General features: G+C 44.7%; 1 protein-coding gene across 3 annotated transcripts; it reads right to left on the bottom strand.

The window, feature by feature from the left end:
* Positions 1-1,029: 1,029 nt before the first annotated feature.
* Positions 1,030-13,103, bottom strand: nptna (neuroplastin a). 3 transcript variants are annotated; one of them, XM_030365901.1, is made up of 9 exons: positions 12,752-13,055; positions 9,031-9,378; positions 7,867-8,041; positions 7,200-7,294; positions 5,772-5,905; positions 4,922-5,195; positions 2,604-2,625; positions 2,232-2,308; positions 1,030-2,060 (listed from the first exon to the last, which is right to left on the bottom strand). In XM_030365901.1, exons 1-8 carry the CDS (start codon positions 12,840-12,842, stop codon positions 2,248-2,250), a joined length of 1,200 nt encoding a protein of 399 aa, XP_030221761.1. In that variant the 5' UTR covers positions 12,843-13,055; the 3' UTR covers positions 1,030-2,060; positions 2,232-2,247. The 3 variants fall into 3 exon arrangements, with proteins under 3 accessions (XP_030221761.1, XP_030221762.1, XP_030221763.1); XM_030365902.1 differs by having other exon boundaries at positions 2,604-2,613; XM_030365903.1 differs by lacking the exon at positions 9,031-9,378 and having other exon boundaries at positions 12,752-13,103.
* Positions 13,104-13,793: the final 690 nt, after the last annotated feature.

Genomic DNA, 13,793 nt, shown 5'->3' with positions numbered 1-13,793 from the left:
TGCATGCTATGCACAATACAATTCACACCTTTGTTTACACTTCATCCTGGCTTATCGGTTACTTACCATGCATCACATCCAAATGTATAACTACTTCGGCTCTTTGAGACATTTAGGCAAGGCCTAAATAGTGACCTCTAGTGGTAAATAACAGCAAATGATTGTGTTAGCGTAAAGGTCTACCACTTGCAGAATGTAATGCTGCTGGTCTTCTGATTTGGTGTTAGTAGGCCTATACGTATGTTCCTTAAATGCCAACCAATGTGTTATTGAGGAGATTTAAACCAAAAAAGTGCCCAAAAAACATTTTAAAGTTATAATTGTATAATATATTATATAAAATTTGAATAATTGAAAAGGCCTGGGATATTTTTGTTTCTGATTGTTTAAATTTGTCTGCTGTGTCTTTTGAGAATTGTGTAAACTTTTGTTTTGCTTCATATTAACATCTAATGCCCTTACTTAATACATATATACACTGTTTAGGTTTGTTAATTGATAAATTGATGAATGCAGAGTATAATATGACAATTCTCTTCACCCGAGTAACATAACAATGATAATTTGTTTTCTTACATCAAATGTTTAACAATTTTAAATTGGCTTATCTGCAATTTAGAAAAGTAATTTCACTAGAGAAGCCTAATTGCAAGATACATTCACCACAATCACAATTAAAATGAACAAGATGTAGGATCAATGTTTGTTCTATAGCTGACTGTTAGATAATATTATTGCTCAGAGACTCGATTTTACTTTCTCTATATTTCCCTAGAAATTTGGATATCGATAAACAAAATGGTTTCCCCTTTGCTTAGGAAATATGCATGTTCAATTACACATGTTTGGCCTAGGGGGCACCGTTTCCACAAATAGCTTAAACTAAAAGTTAGTACTCAATGCTACTTTAATGGGGGACAGACAGCTCTTGTTTTCGTTTCCCAGTGCAGAGTGTAGTAAATGTTCATATCAACGTTCAAAACAACATCACCCATATATACACACACATTGAGAATACATGACACAATCTATTTTGTTATGTTTTATTTTTAAAAATGAGATCTCGGGAATGATTTACATTTGCCAGCCCAGACACGGGTCCTCTTAAAACTCTTTCCTTATAGCTAAAGAGAAGTCATGCAGCCGTGAAGTATGTCGGCGACGCTCTACCTAACTAGTTTAAAGCTTTATCACGGATAATTAAAAGCTGCAATGTCATTTATAATATATTGATATGAGCCCTAATTGCATAGGATAATCGCCATGCTATACAATACAGATGATTTAAAAAACCCAATATGTTTGCATGATATGAGTACAGATTTTCTTAAGTTTATACTGTTTTCTACTAGTCTCAACATTTAAGTGCATTACCTGCGTACTTTTCATATTAACGGCCGACATAGTTATAGTGACTTAATACATACAGTGCATTCATGATGTAAAACAAACGATGGTCAGAGGGACAATGCAAAGCCCTTAAAATGTAAAGGTAACAATCGTACGATAAAATGAAACAGGTAGCTTAGAAGTTTATAAAATGGTATGCAGTGAAATGATAAAACTGTACACAGCTGTCATACCAAGTTACGGTGGCCTTGTGTTCTCACGCGGTCGGAGCTGACCTTCCCCTACGTTGCCCGGTACAGATTATCTTAAATGAGCCACTCTCGAAAAAATTAATAAATAAGAAAAAGCCTTTTCTGTATCAAACAGAAGGTCCAAATCTTGCATGCATTATTCCTTTAGGACTGATCCCAAAAAATAAAAATTAGGAAAATAAAAGAGTGACAGAAAAGCAAACCTGAAGAGAACTCTATAAATAAACAACAACGGCATGCAGCAACCATGGAGTGAACATGAACAACGTCATGACAAAGTAGCCCCCCCCACCTCACTCAATAAACTCATAAGGCATGCCTCGTACAGTACAGCCATTTAATCTCCCCCCTCCCCCCCACACATCCATACTTTAATGGCAGATATTTGTTATTAACTTAAAAATCCTATGCACTTTCATCTTCTTTACCTTCATGTGGTCAATACATATTTTATAATATCTGTAAAGAAACCAGGAGAAGAGAGAAAGTAACGTTAGTATAGTGTTACATCGACATCACCAGCCAAGCTTTCAACCACAACCGTCGGTGAACCGGCACCCAGGGCCGGTTCATGTCAGGCGGGTGTGGGGTTTATGTGTCTCGGTGCAATGGGAGGTTTGAGAGCCTTACATGGGGGACATTCGGCTCAGTTAGTGTTCCTCTGACGGAGATTCTTGTCTTTGTGGTTGTTGGTGGAGTTTGTTTTCCTGAAACCAGAAGCCATCGATACGCATTTCAACAATCCGTAAACACCGAAAGTGGGTACTATTGGTCGGTGATAAACTGAGCAGAAAAAAATACTCTGGGAAATGTCTGTCTCCGGCTAACGGTTGTAACTTCATTCAAAACAATTTAAAGAAAAAAAAGTAATGAAATAAATACATTATTGCTGCTTGACAAAACTGCAGAGGAAACGTAATAGCAATTCAAACTGCGACAGAAATAAACCGTCACGGATAAAATATATTAAAAAGCAGGTTATTACTGTTTGGTTACACTCACATTGGCCCGGCTGGTTCGTCATCTGAAGCAACAGAGGGAACACAGGGAGAAATGAAGACCACACATACAAACAGAAAAGGGGATATAGAAGAGTTACCAAAAGAAACAACAAGAATAATCAGAAATAATCAAACGTCAAAATAAAAACTCAATAAATATAAATAATAATTATAATGAAAAACCAAAACAATGTATGCATGAATTGACTCCTTATTTCTGTACTTTAGCTCAAGCATGACACACGTCAGCATGCTACAGCAGGGGCTGTAACGGCGCACACCTGGGCTCAATGCCCTCCTTCACTCAGAGGTTGCCTTCATGCTCATGGGAGGACAATGGTCAAAGGAAGAGGCTGTACAGTGAACAGGCCTTGTGTATGAAGACACCATTAAAACTGGCATGAAGTCACACACAAGCGCCGTGGATGAGTGGAACACCAACACAAAAAGCACATGTCAGAAACCAATCAGCATGTTATGCACAATTACGCTCAGGGCAGGCAGAAGAAGGTGTAGACGTTTAGAAGTCGTTTTTCTTTCTCATGCACAGACACTCATTGCTCACAAAGCGGTCAGCCGTTTGTATCGACGACGACGCTCTTACAAAAGTCACCATAGATATAGTGAATCGATACGGAAGTTGGTTAAAGCAAAATACTTGCGGCTTACAAGAATGAGCATGCTACCACGTTGAGAAGATGTAGAAACATTGGAGAAGCCGCTAATGTATCCAGGTCTGCAATAAACGTGTGTGCTGCATTTTATCTAAACATGTAAACACTAATGTAAGGGAATTTAAGTGTGGGATCTGTTTTCTGAGGCGCTAAGAGCAGTTGTATGGATTATGATGTAATGCAGTCAGTTGAGAGCAGAAGATGACACTGAAGGCTTGTTAAGAAATTCACGAGGCATGCACAATCTTTCACTTACCACAAAAATGAGTTTTGGGTTATGCGATTTGGGAAGGGGGGAGGATGGGAAATAATATAGTAATCTGTTAAAAAAAATGTCAACACCCAAAGCCATAACCTGATTACTATTCCTAGAACCACAGCTAGAATGCTTTCGAATGTGCTGCACTTCTGAGAAGAAAAACACAACGAAGATCCCCCCCCCACCACACCCCCACCCCACCCCCGCCAAACCGAAGCAATCCAGTCTACCAATCTGGCAACAAACTGGCGCTGCCCATGAAATCAATAGTAATTCCGTTGAGGACTACAATGAATCAGATCTTCTGTGATGCATTGTGTCTCCTACCCACTGCTCATCGCTGCAACATGTGACAACGCTGCAATGCTGTTTGAAGAGAAAAGGTCATCAAAATATCACTAGTGCATACATTAAAAACACCGCCAGGGGCCTGAGGGGCGGGGCTTGGAGCACCCAGGGCCTACTGGCGGGGCAGAGCGCACTCAGAACGCGGTCCCACTTGGATCACTTGTAGGGGGGGGGGGGGGGGGAGACAACGAGTCCCTTGAAAGCCATAAATAATTGAATTCTGTCCGCCTCTCGCTACCGTGGGGTGTCATGTGTCTGATGAATATTAAATGGATGAAACAGGTTACGAGGCATGACCTGATGCCGCTGTCCCTCTGTGTGTGTGCGTACATGTGTTGTGTCTCTCCCTGTGTGTATGTGCGTGTGTCACTGCTTGTGTCACTGCGTGACCCTGTGTGGGTGTGCGTCCCTGTGGGTGACACTGCATGTGTCATTGTGTGTACCTGTGTGTGTGTGTGTTGATCCCTGTGTGTGTGTGTTTATCCCAGTTTCCCAGTGTGTGTGTGTGTGTGTGTGTGTGTGTTTATCCCAGTTTCCCAGTGTGTGTGTGTGTGTGTGTGTTTATCCCAGTTTCCCAGTGTGTGTGTGTTTATCCCAGTGTGTGTGTGTGTGTGTTTATCCCAGTTTCCCAGTTTCCCAGTGTGTGTGTGTATGTGTGTGTGTGTGTGTGTGTGTGTGTGTGTGTGTGTGTGTGTGTGTGTGTGTGTGTGTACGTGTGTGTGTACGTGTGTGCGCTGCGTGCTTGGTGTGTGTTTAGCCAACATGGTCAGACTAGATGATTGAGTGCAGCGCGGGGAGTGTATCGGGTGACGGGGGTAAGGCGGTGTTCCGCTGTGGAGGAGATTACATCAGCAGACACCATAAGGAGCAGCGCCATCGCCCGGGGCCACACCAGGGGCCCGACAGAATCAACACACCCCGCAGGCTTCGGAACCAGAAGGGCCAGCAACGCCCTCTGTTACGCAACATATCATACTTGTGTGATTCACATTTACGTCTTTAAACGTGTCGCTGTGATGTCTGCTACGAGTCACTCACCGTCCTGAATGTCGTCGGGCTTCTTGCGCTTCTCGTAGACCACGATGATGACCACCAGGATGATGACCTCGGCCAGGACCCCGAGCAGCGGCCACAGGGGGGCCAGGTGGCTGCGCACCCGGAGGATGGAGGTGATGGAGGAGGTGCCGATCATGTTGGTGGCGTTGCACTGGTACTCCCCGGGGTCCAGGCTGATGTCCAGGTTGTCGATGCGGAGCTCAGTGTAGTTGTCCTTATTGCTCACGGAGAAGCGGCCGGACGAGTTGTCGATGTCCTGGGAGGAGGAGGATGATGATGAGGAGGAAGGTTAACGCCGGTAGCTCAAAGGGAGCTGGGGGCAAAGTCTTGGATCAGCTGGGAGTTTCTCTGGGAAGCGCAATTGTGTGTGTGTGTGTGTGTGTGTGTGTGTGTGTGTGTGTGTGTGTGTGTGTGTGTGTGTGTGTGTGTGTGTGTGTGAGAGAGACAGGGTTGATTAGTCATTGTTAAAATAAATACCCAATATACAAATATTTCATTGAGCTTTAGAGAGATTTTTTTGATCCACTTGAGAAGTGCTCTGTGTTGTCTTCTAAAGAAGTCAAACTTTAAACATGAGAAAATCGTTATCATTATGCTGCACCGTTCCAGTGTTTGACACTTGAAACAAAACACCTCAACAAATATTACTGAATACATACTGTGTATGTGTTCAAAATGTGTATGCAAAAGTACTTATTTTTGCCTCGGCACCTGCACCGCAGTGTGCCGAGTCACACCTCTCGCGTTACATAAAAGAGGGAACATCTATTTAGCAGCGATAGATCAAGGCCAGTGTGGTTAGCATGTTCCCCTTCCAGGAGGACGGACGTACCATGAAGGCTCCGCTGTCCAGCTTGCGCCAGGTCCAGTTGGGGTAGGGGAAGCCCACCGACTTGCAGTACAGGACCGCGCGCTGGCCCTCGTTCTTGTTCTCACTGCGCTTGTGGCCCGTGATGTCAGGGGCGGCTGAAACGAGGAACGTCGCGATTAGCCATGTTGGTTCTTGAGGATGAGGTTCCATTTCATGTCCGGGTGCAATTCGTTCATTTGGATTGAACTACATTTTCCCAGTTCTTCGTGATTATGTGATCCTTATCAGCATGATTGCAATACACCTCATACATCTTTGGGGACACAGAGGACCCAGCTAATTTGTCTTGTTTGTGTTTGGAGTGCAATGCAACCATCGGTAAGGTTTCCTTAGAAGGAGTTGCATATCTTGGTAAATCAGGAAATGGTGAATAGGTAAATAAAGCAGGTTATAATTAGCAGCTGGACTTGGAGAATGTGCTTAACATTTTGGTTGGTCTCATTTTGATTGGAACGGTAACCATTTATGTTTTTATTTATTAAACAAGAATGAGGAATCCACATTATTCCCACAATAACATGACACAGGGACACTACAGGGTGGGACAACGTCACTCCGTTCAAGCATTTGGTTTGAATGGATGCCAAATGGTGGCAGTGTTTGCTTTGTTGTTTGCTTGAATCCGAGTTACAGCTATGGTAGCCGCTAAACACTCGTTTGGAATATAATGGACGACAGCGCTTGCCAACTGCCCGATTTTGGAACGCGTGTACACTGCAAGAGGGGGTGAAATGAACAGAAATCATGGCTGATTTACCATCTCGACATAATGTCAACAATAAACAATGGTCTTCACAACCCGGCCAAATCCTTTAGGAATGGACTGCGGTTCTCAATATTATCATGTTAATAACTGCCTTGTTATCATTTGAAATACCCTTTTCACCTATTCACATGCAATATGAGCATTCGAACTATGGTTTGAATTATCCTTCAATATTATAAATGAATACAATAGTATAATATTTCCTTTATGGCTATCGGGAACAATACACCCTTGCAAAACCCTTTCTACATGCACAGGCAGAAGAGTCTGTAAAATGGAAGCTGGCACTATCAGAAATCCAATTTGCCTCCAAATGCAGGCAGTGCACGTCTGACTGCAGAAAAAAAAAAAAAAGGCCGGGCAGATTTGACCACTGAGACATAATCCCTTGGCCATCAGACAGACAAGGCACCATCTGGCACCAGACAGCCAGGCACAGTGGTCAGCGAGAGGCGGCAAGGGCGATGAGATGCCCCCTATTCCAAGAAAATACATAAAAAAGGTCTGCACTTGACACTCGGCTGCCCCTCTTCAAGGTGTCAGCACTGCCCGCTCATTTACAACAGGCTGCTCTTCAATAGAGAGCAGAGAAAACCAACAACAGTGGTGCACAGCCTTAATACCTTTAACCTCAATGGTGGCGTTGGCCGGAGGAGCGGTCTCGAACGTGTAAACGCACATGTAGCTCGCGGCGTCGTCTCCCCTTGGTTTCACTAGCCTGCACAGGACAAAACCAAAGGAAATCTCACACAGACACGTTGCTGAATGCTAGTGCTAAATCACTCACACACAAGACCCCTTTATGTTGTGAAACAATAAGGTTTTTTAGTGGGCGGGGCTTATCCCCTTAACGCATAGCAAACAACTGCTATGATGCATTTTTAAAACGTTGATCTGACTATGTACGGCAATGAAACTGGAATTTGAAAATATGGCTTCCTCAACAGGTATTCTATCATACCAGTTTTTAACAAAAGTAAAACAGCAGGAATAGGTGGGAATCCGCTGGCTAATGAACGTTTCATTTGCCTCATGCGAACACTGGGACATTATCATGCCGATGGCATAATCAATACAATTTATAATTGGGATATTTACACACAGCAGGTGGTGGTTATAGGTCAAATTTCTCAAGCACACCTACAGGAACCATGCATCAGAAATTGGGAATTCTAACCCCCCTTGGAGGAAAACACACTCGCAAGTTCAACCCCTAAACGTATGACCCTAGGACGCAGCCTGTATCGTGTGGGATTCCGTAGGGTTGCGGTAGTGGCCCTGGGCTCTCACTTGTACTCTGTGTTCCTGTTGGCGGTGCGCGTCTCCTCGATCTCCTCCCCGTTCTTCATCCAGAAGCTCTCCTCGTGGGCCCCATGGGCGGAGCTCAGGTTGCACTGCAGGGTGATGGGGGGGCTGTGGGAGTCGGAGGGGAGGGTGGTGTGTTCTGAGGAGGCGATGGTCGGCTCTGAAACGTCAAGCACAGGCCGTTGGAGGACGGATCTGCGGCTCGATGGAGAAAAGTGAAAACGTTGAGAGGGGAACTAAAAAAAGGACAAGTGTGCAGCCCTGAGGATTGCAAGGGTCGGGATGTACAGCTAGGCCTTGGATCCATGATTGGATCCAAAGGGTCAAGTAAAAGAGACGTTGTTACATACCACTGGCACGGTAACTGGTGGAGTCACACATAAAATCACATAAAGATTGAACACTTGAGTTACATGTCATTCGATTGTCATCCAATAAAACAATTTAAAAAAAATTGTCATCCAATAAAACAATTACTTTGTGGTACACTGAATAAAGCAAACGTAAACATAATATTTTAAAAACAGGTAAGATAGCCTAGCCTTCCATCTCTCTGACCTGCTTTCAGTAATAAAGTGTTCCTAGTGGATCCCTTAAGGTTTGTCTTCTGATGCAAAAGTTCTGCAACACACACCTATTCAATAATGTACAAGGTGTCGAAGAATACATATCGATTGCATGTAACTGTAGTCTTGAACCACAACATCAAGCTACTTCCAATACAACGTACATTACAGTACATCACCAGTCACAAAAACTAGGTAAGATATTAGATGAAATGGCTGCAGTACGGAGGAAGAGATCCAACGGGAGAGGATACCCAGGACGGGTTCAACAGAAAGGAGGCTAAAGGGAGCGTTGGTAATAAGGAAATGGAAGGAAAAGAGACAAACCTAATACAACTCTAATCCGGAGAAGAAGGGTAGAGTTAGTTAGGTGAAGGTGACAGGTGGATATTCACTTAGGAGCATTGTGGTGGCAGCACATTGCTTCAGGGTGGAGGGGAGACGATTGAAGCTCTAGTCTACGAGGACGGGCGGGAGGGGTTCAACACGAAACAGGTGCTGGTGGGAGGGTTTGGGGGGGGGGGGGGGGGTTGGGCTACGAGTCCTGGGGGTGGAGTCTCTCCCCTAGACTGACACCACTCACTCTGCAGGACCGTGATCGTGGCCTGCGCTCGGATCCAGGTGGTGGCGGGGTTTTGGTGCAGGTCGTTGCGGCGCGGGTCATTGCTGGCCCTGCACTCGTAGGTCCCCGAGTCGTCCAGGCCCAGACGGGTGACCCCCAACACGCTGACGGCGTTGGCGCCGTAGGCCGTGTTGATTGACACCCGTCGCTTGCGGGCGCCGTCCCACAGCTGCCTGAAGGAGTCCGCTCGGTTGATCTCGGCGTACCACCACTGGATCTCCGGGGTGGGGTTGCCCACTACGTCACAGTACAGCTCAAACGTGTCGCCCGTGAGCTTCACCTCGGACATGGGGGACTTGATGAAGCCCGCTGGTGGGGGTATGGGGTCGGGGGGGGAGGGTCGTGGGCGGGTGTGTCGGTAGCATGGCCGAGGGACCGAGCAAACGAGCGGGATGGTGTAGAAGACAGAAAGAAACAAAATCAGAAAATGTGAACAAAAAGTAGGGCGGTTGGAGAGGAGGGCATTCGACGAGGAGAAAAGAAAGATTAAGCAAAGCAATTTAAAAAGAAACAGGACAGTGATGGAGAAATGATATCGAACGATAGATGGGAGTGTCTTGGATCGTTTGTTTCACAACCCTGCGTGTGTCGGGAAAATGTTGGGCCAAGCAGAATGTCAAACAGGGTAAAGCAACGTCAGAGGCAGGATGCCAGAAGACAACCCATCACCATGGCTGGGGGACAACAGGGAGAAGACTCTTGCAGCCTGACATGAGGTTATACTCCTTTAGCGTGATAATATCCTCTAACTTCAGTCAAATAACGTTTTCATGTGTCGGATCCTCCACTATGTCCTTCAAGTGACCTTGTCTTATAACAAAACGTACAAAATGTCTGTCCATCCCATAATTAAAAAAAACGTTTTTTCACTTAATATTGAATATATTATATTCACACTGGACAATTAGAGCATAGTCCATCTAAAATGAACACGTAATACGGCAACCAAACAATAAAAGGGCCTGCTTTTATCATTTGAATTTTTGCACAGCGTATTAGACGCCTGGCGGGGAGTGTATATAGGCAGAGTGGACGCGGCATTAGATTGAGGGGAAGATTTATAGAGGCTGCCGATCCAGGTCCCTGGGGAGAGTGTGGGCGCATGGCAATAGACCCTTCTGTTTCCATAGAAGCACTCCACAGCCAGCCAGAGAGAGTCAACCAGCCAGGTCTGGTAGGATTACAGCGAGGGGGAAATACCCACGTCACCATTTCCACATGGCGCCATAAGAGCCGTGTTGTGCCAAACCGGTGAGCTTCATCTTCATGATAAAAAAATTTGACAGCTTAAAATAAAAATAATCGGAATGCTCTGCTCGCGTTCTGGCCTTAGCGGGATGACACAACACCCTCCTTACACACCTTGCCCGACGGGCCGGCCAGGCCCCTCACACCCAAGCCAGTGCAGCCTGTCTGTCCTAACACCTGTCGGAATCATAGCAGTGCGTCTGCCATGCTTTTAAGACTCATAATATGAACTGATTTGAGGGACATGTCTGTATGTTTGTTACTTTGGTTAAGGCTGGGCAATGAATTCTGTTATTACATGATTGTTGCAAGAAAGCAGTCTAACCTGTGGTGAAATGAATGAATAGGATTAATTTAATTTCAACGTACTGTACACCATAACAGCAGATCAGAGTGAACCTGAAACTGTTGCCAGTAAGGTAAATGTGGATGACAAAAGGCGATAGGTTAACTGACACTACGGATTCAGATCAATGCTGCGAAGAATCGAACTTAAGTAAACAATAACTTTGTCTCACTCTCTTTCTCTCCCTCCCTCCATACTTGGAGATAATTAAAGTAACTTAATTTAAATCCACTGTTGAGGTCTTGTCTCTTGAGCAACACGATCACATGCGCAAACAACTTGTTAATGGCTTTCAGATTAGCAGGAAATGTGTAATTAATTGAAGCAAACATACCCGCACAGCCCTTGGCTAAAATACCAAGTCTATCAGTGTGCATTCATGATAACGTCTCAAACCTACATCCTCAGGATGTCTACTTTACAAATCACTTGCCATTAACACAGAAAATGACTCATCCCTGGTGGCTAGTGACCACACACACACACACACACACACACACACACACACACACACACACACACACACACACACACACACACACACACACACACACACACACACACACACACACACACACACACACACACACACACACTAGATTGAATGTAGGGCTTAGATATCCACCAGTCTTCTTGATAAGAACATAGAACATTAGGAAAGTGCAAATTAATGTAGCACTGCATTATTTCCGGGGTCGATTTGGATACAGTCATCTAACATTTTCTACATGATTATGCAACGGTCAAGGAATTGTGGTCCTTACATCAAACGATTAATGCAGGCCAGAGGACATCGGGATCCTCCATGTTCAAGAATAGATTTCCTTTTTTCATATATGTTACTGTTTCATTACCACGGATCGATCCAAATAGGGCAAGGGTGAATTATTTCTCTCACTAGCTGAGAAGGCGATGGAGTGTGAGAAAGACAGAGAGCCAGAGAGAGAGAGAGAGAAATAGAGAGAGAGAGGAATAGAGAGAGAGAGAAATAGAGAGAGAGAGCCAGCGAGGGAGAGAGTCGTAGAGAGAGAGAGATAGAGACCGATAGACGGAGAGACAGAGAGCGAGAGACAGAGGGACAGAGAAGGGGCGCTTAGCTGAACTAGTTCAGAACAGCAGCTGTCCTATTATTCGTTGGGGTCTTGATTCGTGAGCTCACGTTCACCTGTCAATCCTTGAAGTCCAGTGTCGTTATCCACCGATACCATAAACTGTAGCCCTACTACATTAGAGAAGAGTTCACAGATTCAATCTTGCAAGAAGCAACATTAAAGCCAGGGTTTCACGGTGCAGCATTTCGTCTCTAAAAATAGAAACATGCCGCAAAACGGACCGGTGCTATTTAGAGCCACGGTCTATTTGATCTAATTGCTTTCATGTTAGGCCGCTCTGGTGGAATGTCCGACTTGACGTTTCATACTCCGTATCCCGCGACCTGATTATGAATGCCATCGAGCGTAGGATAGAGGCTGAAAACCATTGCTGGATGGCTGTGTAGATCAGCTCAAAATGAAAACAGAGATTTTAACGAGCGGATTATTCAAGGCTCCACACGACACCCCCGCCCTCTCGTTCCCTAACCTTATGTACAGGACTTGTCCTTGCCCAGCGAAGGGCCCGTCCCCAGTTCGGCATCCAGCGCCACACTTCAAAGGACATTTTAGGGACAATCTCAGGCCCGCGCGCGGACACGCTCACACTTATAGCGTCCCGTACACGATGGACGGCCGACTGTCCAACGCATTCCGGCTCTTGGGACCATTTCATAATATTAATATATCCATGTAAGATGCATTCGATTTTATAGCGCCCCTGTTAAATGTCTTCTTTGTATATGCCAAAATGTATAAGAAGTACAGTTATGTATTTTTTCGGTAAACGGAGGATTGGTGGTTACAGCTTGCATTCGTGATGCATAGCCCTCTCAATAATCAAATATATGAGCAGCCCTAGATCGATTTTTTTATTTTTTATTGAATATCATTCATAACTGAGATTATGGATGGAATCCACGTTTAAAAACACACACACTGGTGCCCCGGTGAGAACACTGCGCTCAAAGTGTGCAGGCTGAGTGCGGATCCCTACCGTTCTGTGAAGAAACGGACTGCAGCATCACTGCTCCGAATACCGCAGCCGCCAAAGACATGAACGTCGTTCTCCGTTTGCCAGGTAACATCTTCGATAATGTATGGTGAAGGCTGTCGACGGACGAGGAGGCTGTCGACGTGATCCCGGACTAGATATGGTGAGGGGTTGAATGCAGCAGGCAGCCGATGTGACCAATCGGGTCACGCAAGGCGTCGCTAGGTAAAGTAGTACTTAGCTAGCTACCTGTGCTACAGTCTTCTGTCATCCCGGTGCAACAGGGAGCTACCTTTTCAACTGAAGTCAAATCCCGCGAGATTTACGACGCCTCCACCATGAGCGTGTACAATAATGGTTATCTTTACATACATCCATGATGCAAAACACACATTTTTTATTATGACGAGCCGGTGTGACGTGTGTACATTTGCATTAATAAATAGGTTAAAACGGTAGTTAAGGAATAGCAGACCTATGGTGTAGGACTGTAGGTCACTCAGCACACCTGATTAAACTCTGACCTCAACAGCCACTCTGGATTTAAGAAGACTTTAAATCCTATTTCGCTTTGAACCAGCTTTGGGCTAATATGGTGGGGACAACAACCAAGGAATAGCCGACCAATACATACTACCTTGCTAAACCTCCGATCAAGTGGTTTTAAAAAATAGATTAAAAAAGAAAGAAGAAAGTTTAAGTTCTAAAGCTACATTAGTGCATGTAGGAATTTATGTTTTTTGGTCTATATTATTGTTGAAAGATGACAAAAAATAGTTACAAAAAAAGTAATAGCATTATTAATGCATTAATAAATAGTGACTATAATGAATTTCTCTATCGCAGACTATGACTCTACACGACATTATACTGCCCCCTTCTGTTCAAACCACTAAATTACCAGAGATCGACGCCACTAGTACCAACGGGAATGGACAGCCTGGCGGCCACTGTCTATCTGATAGGTAATTTGTTGACTTGGCCTCAAAAATATGCACACAAAAGATTGGTGGAATAACTACTAGACTCGCTGGAGGGGGGTCAG

The sequence above is a fragment of the Gadus morhua genome, chromosome 9, assembly GCF_902167405.1.
Source record: "Gadus morhua chromosome 9, gadMor3.0, whole genome shotgun sequence".
NCBI lineage: Eukaryota > Metazoa > Chordata > Actinopteri > Gadiformes > Gadidae > Gadus > Gadus morhua.
Note: the sequence above shows the minus strand (reverse complement) of the source record. Positions and strands in the feature narration are given on the sequence as shown.